Here is a 15,290-nt window from a genome sequence, read left to right as displayed (position 1 = left end):
AATTTATGTCAAACTGCACAAAAGTCTACATAAACACTAGCTACTGTGATTCATGTAAACAGGACCAGTAAACTAATTGCACAAAAGTCTACATAAACACTATCTACTGTGATTCATGTAAATAGGACCAGTAAACTATTTATTCAGTAATCTAGGGAAGGCATTCTGTGATATGATTATCAGTCTTCTGCTGTCACACAAACCATCTGCAGATCAAAACTTTCTTACAAACCCCAACAATAAGAACTGTTTACAAAAATAACAAACTCCTCTGCGTGCAATGTGAATGTACAAATCATGCCTTCATTTCTATGAAGCAGTCATACTTTTCTCTAATGATACCACCCAACAATGTTCAACCCAACAACTGAGAGTGTCAGTGCATGAAATCACTGTTCTCTTCAAAGAGTTAAGGAAATTTATATCATAATTTTCAAAATATGTTACTCTACTGGGTACACATTTAATAGGATAGAATATTTGAAGAATAGAAAGCAACTTATCTTCTCCCAGTATAAAACAATTTGACATATTTTTCTTAGCCTACTTTCCCTATTTTGAAGGAATTAAAATAGACTTATGAAATTACATTGCTGTCTGTGTGTCTATGTATCACCCCTATCATTGCCATGCAATGGTTTGGTAAACATGTTCCTGTGGCAACGAATACACATGCAACAATAGAAGAATTTCTGGACATGTCATTTTCTATGTGGTCCATGTCCTATCGAAGGAAGTTAGTGATAGTTCTTTCCAGAACTTTCTGTTTATTTTTATTATTATTATTAATCATGTTATTTTTTTGTTGTCAAGGAAATATTGTTCAGAATTACATCAGAAGAAACAAGTGAGTCAGGCTCTGAAATTAAAGATGAAATAGACTCAAGCCCTACTAGACAACTTAACAGATTTCAGCAGTTTGCAGATTAACATTAATTTGTGAACTTGGAATGTAACAATTCCTACAAGGAGAAAACAATTACAATGCTGGAAGCTGGGTGCTGCTCAAAATTATAGCAAAAGGAACTGTTAAATGCTTTGTAGGGAAAAATGTTAACAAGAACAGTGACAGTCTACAAGAAGTTAAATTTATGTGATTCAGCTCAACTTAGCCTGAGAACATGGCCTCCTTTTTATGGAACACTCCCGCATTTATTAGACCAACGGTTCTCAACTTTTGTCAGACCACGGCCCAGTAAATTCTTTATTCTATAAGATGAGGGCCCAGTATAATTGATGCTAGGGCCTGGGGGTTGAGACACGCTGTTCTAGACAATAGGCTCAAAGATGGAGGTGAGGTCATCAGCCTTAAGCACTGGCCATTCTTTGTCCCCAGGAAGATTCCTGGTACTCATTTCTCTTAGAAGATAGTGTGTAAACTGGATTCTTTGCAGCATATTTTACTGAACTTTTAAAGAAAGCGAGGAGTTTCATAAATCTGAGACCCAATGATGGAGGTTCATGACCTGGAACTTACCACTCCCAAGGCTGCTAAGACTACTACCACTGCTAGGGGGGCTCTGGAGGCTTTCTCCAACTGCTACTCTCTGCTGTGAACTTGATGTCTCAGAGTGCTGCTGATTTTGCTGTTCTGGGGGTCGTGGATTAGCCATTGGATACCTCCAGAACTCTGTAACAGCATCAGTATAATAAGGAAGTTGAAGATTTCATTGTAACTGTGTATGAGGGAAGACATGAAGTTGGAATTATATAAGTAATGACATAACAATACACACTTGTTGTCTGGTTATCTCTATACCTAAGCACCACAACATGAAGTCACTCCCCAAGCAAGGAAATAATATTTGATTTGTACCTTCGCACAAGATAAAGGTAAGTTAACAGACTCACAGTCTGACTAGTTTAGCTCCAGGGATTAGAGGCTGAAAGGGCCCATGATCCATGCTAGGTGACATGGCAAAGAGACAACTTTTGACCCTGTCAGGAATGGAAATCTGCAGTCCAGTATGTCACCAGCTACTCCCCTGACAGAGATTTACTAGCTCATTATCAAGGGTAATATATCTTATTTGATATTTAGGGCACTGGAGCTGGTGTGTTCTGCTATGACACAAAGTGGAAACTTAGTTTCAGCCTTGGGCAGTACATGACAGTATTTCAGGCAGAAGTATATGCCATTAAGGCATGTATTATGGAGAATCTAGACAGGAACTACAGAAATAGGAACATCTGACAGCCAAGCTGCACTTAAAGCGCTCGACAAACACCACATCAACTCAAAATTGGTCTGGGATTGCTACAAAACTTTTATGGAACTGGCCAAACATAACAGGGTACAACTGATATGGGTGCTGAGGCATGAGGGTATGACAATGACAAAGTAATAAGCAAAAAATTCACTACATTACTATGACTATTATTATATCAAAATATAATCTGGAAAATATTAACATCAGGAACACTAAAGAACATAAAGACAATATAAAAGAACGCTTCAGTATTCATTTTTAATTTGGAACACAACATTCAGTTTACAGGAAGAAACCTTACCCTGACCAAGCAGAGCGAGAGAGGACAGCTGCTGGTGGTTCTTGGCTTCTCGCATTGCTCGGGGCAATGTCAACTGCACGGGGAGTTCATCACTGGAAAACAAGAATGTAGCTACTACTTTATGTGAATTTATAGCATAATTAAATATATGTTTGTTATCACAAGAATAAACAGACTTGTAGTTATCATCATGTCTATGTATATTTACATGTAGTTCTAAGCGGCCTCCGTAGTCTAGAGGTAACGTTCCCACCTCATGACTCGTAGTACGCGGGTTCAAATACCCAGCAGAGGTCGTGGAATTTTTAAGGGCAGAAAAATTCAGGGAACAAGTCCTCCGGGAGGGACTTTAAGCCGTGGGTCCCGTGTCGTAGCTTTACTGCACGTAAAAGAACCTCATATCTCCAAAGGAGGTCATTGAGCCATATTAACAGACGTTTCCCGCCCAACAGCAGTCTCTAATACCTCTGGTAGATGGGGGAAGCATTATAGATACCTCTCAACTAGTAGAGCCGGTCTCACTGGTTGGGCGGGACTGATGGTACGCACCAGTACCGGTAGGATATAGAGACTGGTAGAAATCATAGAGGGAAGCACAATGGACCAATACAGGTCTCAGTGCATGGGGAAACCCACCCTCTCCAATAACTAACTAACTAAATACATGTAGTTCTCACTGATAATTTCTGGCACTTACATTAAACTTGGTGTGATGACAATGCCTCTGGACACTACTCCTACTCTGCACTCTATAAATTACACCACTGATAATACTGACACATCATTTACAACCCACGTGACTTTTGTCAAGATTGTTTCTGTAGATGCAGAATAACATCACAAACATATAAAATCTCTAATTTTCCATTTGATGGTGTATCTTATGCATCACTATGGGGAGGAATGTGAAATTTCATATGGGGATAGGATTCAACAGTTTCAACATGATGTTCGTTATCACAGTACAAGCGATTACAACACAACTTGTGATGTACTTGGCTGTACTGTGATAATAAACAACATTACACATTATATTTTTTTTATTGCTAGTGGGGTGGGACTATGTCCCCTGTACTGCAACCACTGCTGGCCTATTGTACCAGACCCGGATGATAGGTGAGGGTGATTGTGGAGCAATTGGTGGAATGAAGATTGGCAAGGGAAACCAAAGTACTCTGAGAAAACTTGTCCCAGCGCCACTTTGTCCACCATAAATCCCACTTGACCAGACCCGGGATCAAACCTGGGCCGCCGCGGTGGGAAGCCAGCAACTAACCGCTTGAGCTATGGCACAGCCTACACATTATAATGGTGCACAACTCAGCAACAGAATATGTATCTACAAGTTTCATGTGAAACACTGTTTTCATTAACCTTGTCATGAATATGTACACAGATGAATGTTATCTATCTCTGCTTCAGCTACAAGCACATACATTCATATGTACTTAATTTCAGTACATCCAACACCTTTGGTAATTCAGTAAAACTAATTTGCAATCTTATTTTTCTTTAATCAGTTATCATCCACTTGTGAATTAATAAAACTGTCAGCCATCCATAACAGCTTACTAGATGTGGCATAAAGATACTGACAAACTTTGTAGAATTCTTAGTGATTTGGGCTGTTAGATGCACTGGGGATGTGGCTCAGGTAATGCTAATAAAATTTGCAAAAATGTGTGTGTGAAATAATCATTCCAGCAGGTCTGATAAAGCAGAAGAAACGTTAAAAATCAGAGTCATGTGTCAGGTTTTAGGGTATACTTGTATGTACTAATATAATATTGAACAACTAAGCAATGTAACATGCAGTACCCACCAGCACTGAGAGTAATGGGCAATGAGTGAGGGAATGTTGCTAAATCGGTTGTCAGAACTCTCGAGGCTCAACTCTCCATCAACTGCCTGGATGAGGTAATGCTCGATGTACGGACCCTTGCCTGCAGGGAGACGCACTGAGATAGCCATTGTGTCAGGCTGACTTGACTGACGAACCACAAAGTTCTGTGACAACAGAAATAGAAATGTCTGACTGCATGCATAAACATTCATTACTAGGAAGAACACACCATCTGATTAAGATCTCCTGATAGTAAGTATCTGACACAAATATAACAAATTAACAGCAATAAATGTAATAACAATTATTGATTCAAGTGTCAAAATTATCGGTAATAATATTAGTCAAGGAGGATACAGTATCATAAAAGAAAACTAAATCTTTAAACTAATTCTGATATGCTGATTCCAAACCTGAAAACAAATATCTTCCACCATATCATAATTTTACATACTGAATTTTGAGCCAAAGTGGCACATCTTTTTCACGTCCATACTTTTTATTTGTGTTCTTATAATTCCTGATAACCATAATGTGAGAATATTATGACTCATAAATGAATAAAGTTTATTATCAAATAATGTAATTATTTCAAATTGTGTAAGAAGTTTCACATGTGTTTTAATTTCTGTTTTTAATGCATTTTATTTAGTAATTAAATAACAATATGTTGAGTTCACAACCGCAGGATTTGACAGTACAATATGTACCACTGGAAAAATGTAAATTTAATTAAAGTTCTGAAAATTACTTCCATTCAACCCATGTTGGCTAGCTGATACCCTGTTCTGTGGCCAAAAAGCTCAAATGTGAGTACCACAAGATGGAAAGTAATCACATAAGTAGCATCAGTAGGGCTGTAACAACAGTCACGCCTGGGCTGTTCTAGCAATGTAGTGGCTGTTATATGTATTAACTAGAATTCAAAAACCTAATTCCATCCATCCCACCTAATATTAAAACTGAAAAAATGCAAGACTCTGTCAACATAATGGCAACCAAATTAACAGATAATGGGAGAAGACCCAATTCCTGAAGAAATGAGTATATCAAGTATATGAGTCAAAATTATATTAATACAAGGTATAGTTGGTTAAAGAGTAGAGAGTACAGAGTGAAATAAGCACTTACAGGCCAAATACTGGGTGGAAATGGGTTAATATCTTGCTAGGCACTTGGCACGATCAATTACAATGGTTTATTCATATATGAGTGGAACATGCATACATTATTAAAAGCTTGTACACCTCTTCAGGAAAAAGACAGCGTTTACCTAAATACCAGAGATCTTTTAACAAATATCCATGTCCCATAACCCCCCCCCTAAAAAAAAAGTTGATTATATGCTGACTAATTGCAGTGTAGTTTGGACCAAGGAGCTGGTTACGTAGTTTCCTATGACTTACAACCATTTTCTAAGCCCAACTCAGTAAGACATAGGAAGATGAAATGCCCACTGCTGCTCTCAATGGTCTAGAACAGTGTTTGTGAAACTGTAGTCCATGGTCCACTAGATGGAAAGGCGGTTTGAGAGGAAAAGTAATGAAATCTTTTTCATACATATACACATTATGCATCACAAATTTAGAGTAATAATATTGCATGATACCAATATAAAAATAAAAAAAAAAACATACGTGCTCGCAGGTTACGTTCTTAATAATCACAGGATACTTGGATATGTCCCCCACCTGCATGCTTTCATATAATATGTACTGTTCAATTTAAACAAATTGTGATGAATAATTTAAACTGGTGGACAAAAAAGTGGTTCATGGCACATTCAACAATCACAGAAATAAGTGCAATTGCATGCTGTTTACAGCTGCAGGGAATGTTATGATAGCTGAGTGATCTGCATATGCAGTGACAGCCCATGTAGAGGTCCGTAGTCTCCAAAACTCTGAGAAAAACTGTTCTGTGATATTGTGTATGGACACTGAAACAAACTGGACTGATAGCTTTGGAATGCAATTAATTTAAATTATGCATCACAGTGATTATTTTGTTTTAGTTAAAGGCATATAAGTAGAATTGCATTACTTCAGAAATAAAACTGTATAATATTCAGCGCAAACACATACTCCTTCCTCTTTTCCCTGCAGGAGGTGGAAGGCCCCTGCGCGCTGGATGCCAGGGAGGAACCATACTGGGTGGCTGCGAATCAGTCTCTCTAGCAGGCTGATATTACAGGGTGCATTGCCACCTTCACCACTGCCACCAACTTCACTGCTAGCTGCAGAGGATGACAGGCTGGAGTCATGGCCCTGTATATGCAAAACAAAAGAATCCATCTGTGAAAATGTTTCTGATCTCTTCCACTCCCACATACACACATAATGACCTCTCGCTCTAAGAAACGTACATTAAACGGCAGAATATTGAGAGAAACACAGTACAGACTCTGCTACAGCCATTTTCATGCAAATAAAAATAACATGCATAGCACACAAAACCTTCATTTCCTGTTTGGTTTTATAACATAATTGCTGGATCACTAGCACCCATATATGTATGAAAAATTAATATGAAAATCTGGTTATAAATAATATGTGTTATAATTATGTTTCGCGCATTTTGTGAAGTGTACGTGTGTGCATATATGCACGTGTCTTGAAAAGTATAAACCTAACAATGATGGGAACCGCTGTGAGTGTGGGTTATGACACCATGTAGACTGGTAGGTGGATCCCAACATTTTTGCAGTAACCTATTCCCTCCATTACCCTGAAGAAGGAAACAATATTTTCCTCCGAAATGTTGGCACCCATGTACCAGTTTACATGCTCCTAAAGTATGGCACCAAAATCCTGGGACACTCTGTATAAGCTCTGCCTGTCCGTGAATTTAAAGGCAAGCAGTATGTGGCATAAGCTCTTCCGAGTACTCTTTGTGTGCAGAACAAAAACGGTGAAAGAGACGGCAGAAGTGAAGTCGGTAAGACGGCAAACAGGGTCTGCCAGAAGTTTGGAAGTAGGCTTTGTTGCGCTTCAGGGATAATTAGACGGTTGCTTATGTAATGAATCCGCCCCAACCGTTGAGATCACATGATCAATGAGATGGGAAGATGGTCATGAACGTCTCGTAAGCATCTGGAAGGACAGATTCGTGGCCTATTTCAAAATGCTAGCCCTGGCATTTGCCCGGTGACTGAGGAAAAAACTAAAGAGTAATACGAATGTTCGGACGGAGAACCATCCGACTACTGGTCTGAAGGTCTACAGCAACACCTCTCAACGCGACTAGTCCCGTGAAATGCAGATCAACGTAATTCGCGACAAGAGAAGGAAATCGAAAGCACGAGTCCAAAAGAAATATTGGTTTACTATTTTAAAACGATATCAAAGTAAAAATTATAACTTTCTTCAGGCAGATGTTCTGAATTTGTGGTATTCTGCGGTCAACACAACAATAAGTAAAAATAAATCAAACTGCTCACATTGGTTTTTATCTAAAGGCATGTCCACATTACTCGTGCTCGTGCTCGTGTGACTCGCTATGCTCGCGAGTAATTTGGACGATATGACAAGTCACGAGACAAGCAAGTTTTTAATTTTTAATTTAAAAACTATAGCCAATAAATTAAAACGACTACAGCCTATACACGCTACGAGTAAATATACGGATCCTCACGCGCCGAAGCCTGGGGAGTAACTGAAGTAATGTGGACGAAGGCTTACGAGCACAAGTAAAAGCCAGACGAGTCTCCCGACGAGCACAAGCCTGAAGAGCACGAGTAATGTGGACGCGCCTTTATGATTGTTTCCAGTGTAACAGCAAACCCAGGGCGAAGGACACCCTACAATGCGCAACAAAAAGAAACAATAACAACGAAGAATTTTAGGTTAAATGACAAGAGAATTTTAAATTCTGGAAAATTTTAAAAACAGAAAAATTCTTGCAAATTTGTGGCTGCATTATATGATTATGATGAGAAGTACTAATATGGCTCCATATTAGATCAGTTCAGTAACTAGAGACATATTTGATGAGACTGCCTGAAGATGATCCCACATGCAGATCGAAACAAAATGCCGTCAATCATGATACACAACAGGATGCAAACGCTGAAGATATTCTGAATCCCCCCACCAAAATTTATAATTGTAAGAACTTCCTATGTAAGATCTGAGTCTTTCACGGCGGTGACTATGAAGAATGCCGTCTTCTGGGATGTTGGGCAGTGTAGATCTTGTGTAAACCGACGTTTCGGAAGAACGTATCGCCTCCACCTTCAGGGTAGAAAAATCTGCGAGCGAGGAACCAGCATGAGCAGGTGGCTGAAGATGGAGGTGATACGTTCCTCCGCAACGTCGGTTCATACAAGATTGACAAGGCGCCACATCCCAGAAGACAGCTTTCTTCAAAGAACTTCCCACTTTACATACGAGATTTGTATGGCTGTTGCTACTACCACTACTACTATTATTGTAGTAGTGGTGGTGGTGGTAGTAGTAGTAGTAGTAGTAGTGGTGGTGGTAGTGGTAGCAGCAGCAATACGAAGTTGATGCCCTTCTGTAAATGTACGTACAAATATCGGCTTGCAAAACAAGCTATGGTCCGTAATCTCTCTGCAAACATCTTTCAACCTAGATAACTCATTTGCAAACCAAGGTCCTCGGTACACTATGGTTTAGCAGATCCTACAAAAGCCTACAAACAACTGCCATATGGATTCACAATATGAAAACGCACGAACTCATCTTAAGGAAAGCTCACCGCAGAATTTGCGTAATTACTGTAACCGTACAGCCCCAGGCGCAAGGCCCGACTGGTTCACTCTTCTATAAGAATATTTCAAAATCCACATTCAATTAGATATTCTAAGTACAATGACTGAGACGCCAACACTTGATTTACTCAAATACAAGACTTTGATAGAAATCTGTACGCCCCATTTAGCACAAACCAACAGTGACAGACTCCATTAATGCTTAACTATAAAAGGGTAACTTCCTGGACTGTGTAACTTCAGCGAAGTCAGCGATAACTTCATCCGTAACCCCAAACGCAGAATGAATATATTAAATCTCGGCTTCTTAGACTCTCTCTGCTAATCGCTGAACAACGATGCTCGCGCTCTCACTACTGTCTTCTTGCGCCGGTCAGTGCTCCTGGGATTCTTGCAACTCAGCAGCTGACTCAAGTCTCCTCTTATGTCACCCAGAATGTAGGCCACATCGGCCACAGTACTAACACTGGACACTCAAGTAGCACACATAAGGGCAGTTCACTTTGCTTTTAAAATTTGGCGGAAATAGTTTTGCAAAAAAGAAAAAGAGAGACTTAAGGCACTAGGTACAAAACACGTACAAAGGTTGCGGGTTGGTCCCAGTTTTGGAAAATGAGGGAGAATTGTTTATGCCTTCAAAAACTAAACTGACGATCAACCTGAAAATTTCCATTACTTCACATGCCAAGAATTATATCGAAAAATTTGTCTTCAGAAACTTGGGTGACATGTAAAAAAATGTAATACCGGAAACACTTACCGGGGCTTATTTTATTAAAAGCTATTTAAATAAAATTCGCAAGAATTAAACTTATCCATTTCAATTATATTAACATTTTTTTTAACGCTGGCTCTTCAGGGCTCATGCCTTATTTACTTCCGTAATCATTGTTTACAGTCGGTACGTCTCCTTGGGCGAGTGACCAGCCTGTCGGAAGGCCGCTACCTAAATACAGGAGAACACAAACACGGAACAAATGCATACACACATCAAACATCCATGCCTTGAGTTGTATTCGAACCCACGATGCCAGTGTCCGAGCGAGTGAAGACAGTTCATGTCTTAGACCGCTCGGCCACTGTGACCGACCTACATTAACGTATAAATATGTCTTCATACGGGGAAAACCTTTCGCAGGTTGACATTGAAACGCCGGGTGCAGGTGTGCAAGATGGGAGACACGAGTACACTGCAGGCGCGATGCTGTGTTTATGGCTGTTTTTGGACATGTATTCATGGCATTTTGGACATTTGTTTTGGGTCTTAATGATACTCTACTATCTGACGAGGTAAGGACGCGGTAACTACTGGTGTTGAATGAGATTTCGTTCCATGGATGTTGGGCAAGATGGGTTGAACTTTACGAACTGCTTTGATACGGCGATATAAAGATGATGAATTCAGCCCGAAATTCGAGTTCTGATTGTAGATTTACACATTTCTCGCCGTGCCACTAAACGAAACCGTCGTCTTTTAACTGGACATAACTTCTGATGCAATTTCAGCAAACAATATACCGATTAGACCTTGTGTGGACTTTTTATCAGTTTAAGGTTTTGTTCTAAAGTATATAAAGTATGTCATTACAGCCGATCCTACTGTTTCATACGTCCTTTGACTCACTCTCATCTGTTTACTGGTCAGTGACTTATTGTCTGTCCTGCGCATGTTTCTAGCGTTAAGTGCAGGTGGTCAGTTCTTTCCTGTGTTTTTTGCTGTCTTCAAATTTTCTTCAGTTTCAATACAGCGGCTCCTTCTTCTACGACACTAAGGCTGGGGCCACATGAGCGCACGAAGTACGTTCGTTGCAACGAACGTATTTTATGACGGACGTTGCTGAGGACACCACACAGTTGCAGAATGCGGTGCGTAGTATTTTGTCTGCAATGGAACCAGAAGAAAGCGTAGCAGTCGTATCTCTTGTTTGTTTCTAAAACGGACGTCACGACGTTAATAACAACGGACGAATTTTGTGCGCTCGTGTGGCCCCAGCTTAATTGGATCATATGGTACTCCGTTAATAATTTTTTCGCCAAATTAAATCCAAGAAAGGTTTCAGAAGACGGGAAAAACTTTATATTCGGACTGACAACATTCCAGAACAAATCACCTCAATTACCTTGCATGATAACAGCAGCTGTAATGTTGACCTTAAGACGTAGGCCAATGGGATGAGGTCTTATCTGAGTGTCGGGTTGATAACGATGATCAAAGGAAAACTGTTTAGATTACGTCGTGATTGAGAATGATTTCGTAATCTTATCGTCCAAGTCGCAGACCTGCAGACCTCTTAATTTTTAACCGATGGCTACAAATGGGAGGGTGCAAAACACGAACAGGCCTGTCAGTGCTCTTTAGTTTACGTTACGAAACATCCACGGGCACGGGGGAAGTACTAAGCACAAAGCGTATGAGGTACGGCACTTGTATAAAACACTTTCCCAGTTCGAAGTCTCTTTCTGTTTCAAGGCGGTTCAATTAAGCTAAAAGAGAGGCGTCTGCATGCTTCTATGGAGATACACTGCACAGCTGAGACAAGACAGGGCATTTCCAGTTATGTCGGTCACTTCTACCAACGAAGATGCCTATAAAAATATAAAGAAACCGCACTCATAATTACGATAATCCAACCTTTGTGTTCACACACACACAGTGTGTGTATGTGAGCGAGCGAAGTTCTAATTTAATTTAAAATACATTTTCTTCCGTATTTAGTTTCGTATTAGTAATTATAAATGGGGTCTGGATTGATGAATCGATTTATTGACAATTTATAGGTCGTCACTATACGTACAAATAATTGTTACAATATTGCTGATCTCCATACTACAAATCACTTCACACCAAGTCTTCTCAATCCAGTAACACTAGTCTTTACGCGGTAACAGCTCTCCGCAATGGCTATTCCTCTGCAGTGTCTTCACTAGACGTTCCCTGGTAACGAATCTTAGGGACTGAGATTCTTCAGCTTCCACTGCACGCAGATTAACCCTCAACTGCCTTGTCAAAGTCGGAGTCACATTACGACTGACGGTCAGTCAGTAAGTCTTGGTGTCGAGACCAGATATTTATTACTGTTTGATAGAAACGGTCTTGTTTCTGTGGGGCGCCCTCTCTGACAAGTGGACGGGTCTGAGGGTCGGCACGGACCACGCAGAAAACAGTCTCTATTGTTGAAGCGTGTTTACCGAACCGTTACTTAGAAATGGGCATACATATCACAGTATTTATCTGCCTTAATTCATGCCATATACTTCATCAGTCATGGACCAAATCAATTCATCGTTCATCCATTTCACGGATAATAACCTACAGTCTAATCGGTAAGAGAGAGAGAGGGAGAGAGAGAGCGGGGAGACTCTTAGCACTAAAGAGGTATAGAAGAACACGAAGGATGCTCACGCTCCAATCAGATATTCTTTCCGAGAATTCCCACAATCCTTTGAGCGTGACTGTTGCTGCGAAATGCATCTGAATAAAGGCATACAATACTTTGCTGGCCGTATGCCTTACCTTGAGTGTACGTATAGGGAGTAAGCCAGGTGCGTCATCTAGCCCTGGAATGAGGATGGGACTATTTCGAAGACTGAGCAAGATTTTATAAGGCCTCGCCATAGCTCAAGCGGTTAGTCGCTGGCTTCCCACCGCGACGGCCCGGGTTCGATCCCGGGTCTGGTCAAGTGGGATTTGTGGTGGAAAAAGTGGCGCTGGGGCAGGTTTTCTCCAAGTACTTCGGTTTCCCCTGCCAATCTTCATTCCACCAAATTATCCATCATCATAATCACCCGGGGCAGCCTATAATAGGCTAATCAGTGGCCGCCGTGCCGAGTGGACCCAGTTGGACTCCACCCCCCACTCAGCGAATTAAGAAAAAAAATTATAAACGGAATTTTATTTACTACAGACTCACAGCTTAATTATATTACTCCCATGGTTCTGTTCCTTCATTGCCAAATATTCATTTTTTTTATTTAACCCATATAAATATGACACAGCGTTGTAACATCCTCTTGAAAGGTCTGTGATACACTTTCCCGATAATATCGCAATACTTGATTTTAAATTCCTTTCAAACTGCAGTATTATATCTTGGCATTTCAGTTCTTTAGCTTTAACATAGCAAGAGGAACATAAAATCGTAGTTATGACTCGTATCGAGGTATTCAACACTTAAACAAAAGTTTCATAAAATAATAAACAAAGATGCAGCATTCTTTGTACTTATGAAGCAATCAAAGGAAAAATCACAACACACAAGACATACGAATCAATGCATTTCCTTGTGGCCCAACAACATACACGTGTATGAAAATTACATAATTTCCTCAGCCAACAGACAGCTGTGTGTGTTAATACAGGGTCTAAACGCTAGACGAAAGTTCAATTTTCAATTAACTGGCGCTCAACAAAGAAGAAGCCAACTTTTCGCGATACAATATTGGTTGAAGTTGTCCGAACAGTGCACAAATGCATCGTTAGACAATACATACTAAACGAAGAACCAATCGCCTGCTTTCCTTTGATACATGGACCACATATGAAACGACGCCTTCAATTCTTTTTTGACGCGGCAACGTCTTTACCGAGCCGTTGCCTAGCAACGAAAAACGCGATACTCTTTACCGAACCTCTGCCTAGAAACGGTATGGGGGATACAAATACAAACAAACAAGCTGATGGGAGGTAATTATAAAGTGCGCCGTTGAGATGGACTCAGGTGTTCAAGTATTCAAAATTAATAGGGGGATGGGTTCATTGACGCACAGATAGCATGGAGATAGCATATGCCTGCTTTAGGAAAGTGAGATGTTACAGACCACAGTTGCGCCGAAGGAGGGGGCGGCCGAACTTCTCATCTAAGCACTGCAACACGAACGCACTCTATCAACGAGCAAATCAACTCACTTCGCCAGTTTCCTGGGGCCTCGTTTACTAAACACAAACAAGCAATAAACTGGGACGTGGTGGCTTGTAAGAGGCAACTGAAGTCATAAATCAGACTTTATCGCTATCTGTCTTTGGTTATCTAACATTCCAAACACGTGTTTAAGATAAAATTGACTTTCGGTGAGTATACGCACGTACATCATTCTCCTAAGGTGAGAAATTAAAAGGGACACATACTACAGATCAATAAGTGTTATTTTCGGTAGCAACAATAACAAAACAGAGCATTACTCTAGGCTCAAATGACATTTTCGATAAACAGTGATGATAGTTCCTGAACATGTTACAAAATTTTCAGAACCTTGGTTGACTCAGCCCACTCAGCCTCGTGAAGATAACTGAGGAGCTATTTCAAGGAAATAGCGGTTCCGGTCTAGAAAACCGAAATTAGCAGCCGTGGGGATTCGTTGCGCTGACTACGCGACACCCTCTATCCGCTAAAGTTGGCACTAACTTCGGCGACAAGCGGCGGTCGCTCGGTCGGTATAGTTCGCTTGCGGACTAAAACCACGGTTGACCCAGCAATTCAATATGCATGTAAGACGTTTTATCTTGCCTAACCGTCTACAAATTACAGTGTATAATATTAAACCTCGATTTAAAGTTTACACTTTTCTGAAAGTTCACTGTTGAATATACCAGTGTAGCCGTAAAGCTGTGTCAACTCCTTCCAGTATGCACGTTTCCTGGATACTTTCTCGTTTGCTTCTATTTATTCCAGGCATGTCTCGTCCATTTTGTTCCGGTTCCATGACTACTGTTCATAAGCTAATTAGAATCAGCGGCATGTACAAATTCTGCTTGCATTCCACTGGGCAGGCCTATATTAAAAAATGTACCGTTTCGTTTCTAAGACGATCCTTTCTTGAAAATTTAAGTTCGAGTTGATTATTACGAAAATTAGAATTGTATTTCTCTTACCGATATGAACCAAATTGAATTTCGTCTAACAATTTTTTGTAATTTGCAATATGAAATTTCGTCGAAATCCGGTCAGAAGTTTCAATAAAACATGGGAATATACCTTCCCATTATGCATTCATTTTATGCATTTTCTGCAAGTAAAGCATAATAGATCGATTCTTAGCGTAAGCACAACGAATAAAACAACAATGTAGTTATTTATGTGTAAAAAGGACTCAAAACAAAAACAAAGTAACTCTCTTTCTTGTATATGTATAAAGTCGCGCCATTTTGTTATGTGCTTACAGCAGATCCATTATATGTCAGTGAACCCCGGCTTAAAATCAACCAAA

General features: G+C 40.1%; 1 protein-coding gene across 1 annotated transcript in view; it reads right to left on the bottom strand.

Annotated features, from left to right (window-relative positions):
• Positions 1 to 15,290, bottom strand: part of LOC111871696 (protein sprint) — a 117,734-nt gene that overhangs the window by 56,730 nt on the left and 45,714 nt on the right. Inside the window, exons 2-5 of the mRNA XM_023864964.2 lie at positions 6,439 to 6,621; positions 4,334 to 4,518; positions 2,512 to 2,603; positions 1,478 to 1,630 (exon numbers count right to left, since the gene is read on the bottom strand). Of these exons, the coding sequence (XP_023720732.1) occupies positions 1,478 to 1,630; positions 2,512 to 2,603; positions 4,334 to 4,518; positions 6,439 to 6,621 (613 nt within the window). The remainder of the gene's footprint in view (positions 1 to 1,477; positions 1,631 to 2,511; positions 2,604 to 4,333; positions 4,519 to 6,438; positions 6,622 to 15,290) is intronic.

The sequence above is a fragment of the Cryptotermes secundus genome, unplaced genomic scaffold, assembly GCF_002891405.2.
Source record: "Cryptotermes secundus unplaced genomic scaffold, Csec_1.0 scaffold428, whole genome shotgun sequence".
Classification (NCBI taxonomy): domain Eukaryota; kingdom Metazoa; phylum Arthropoda; class Insecta; order Blattodea; family Kalotermitidae; genus Cryptotermes; species Cryptotermes secundus.
Note: the sequence above shows the minus strand (reverse complement) of the source record. Positions and strands in the feature narration are given on the sequence as shown.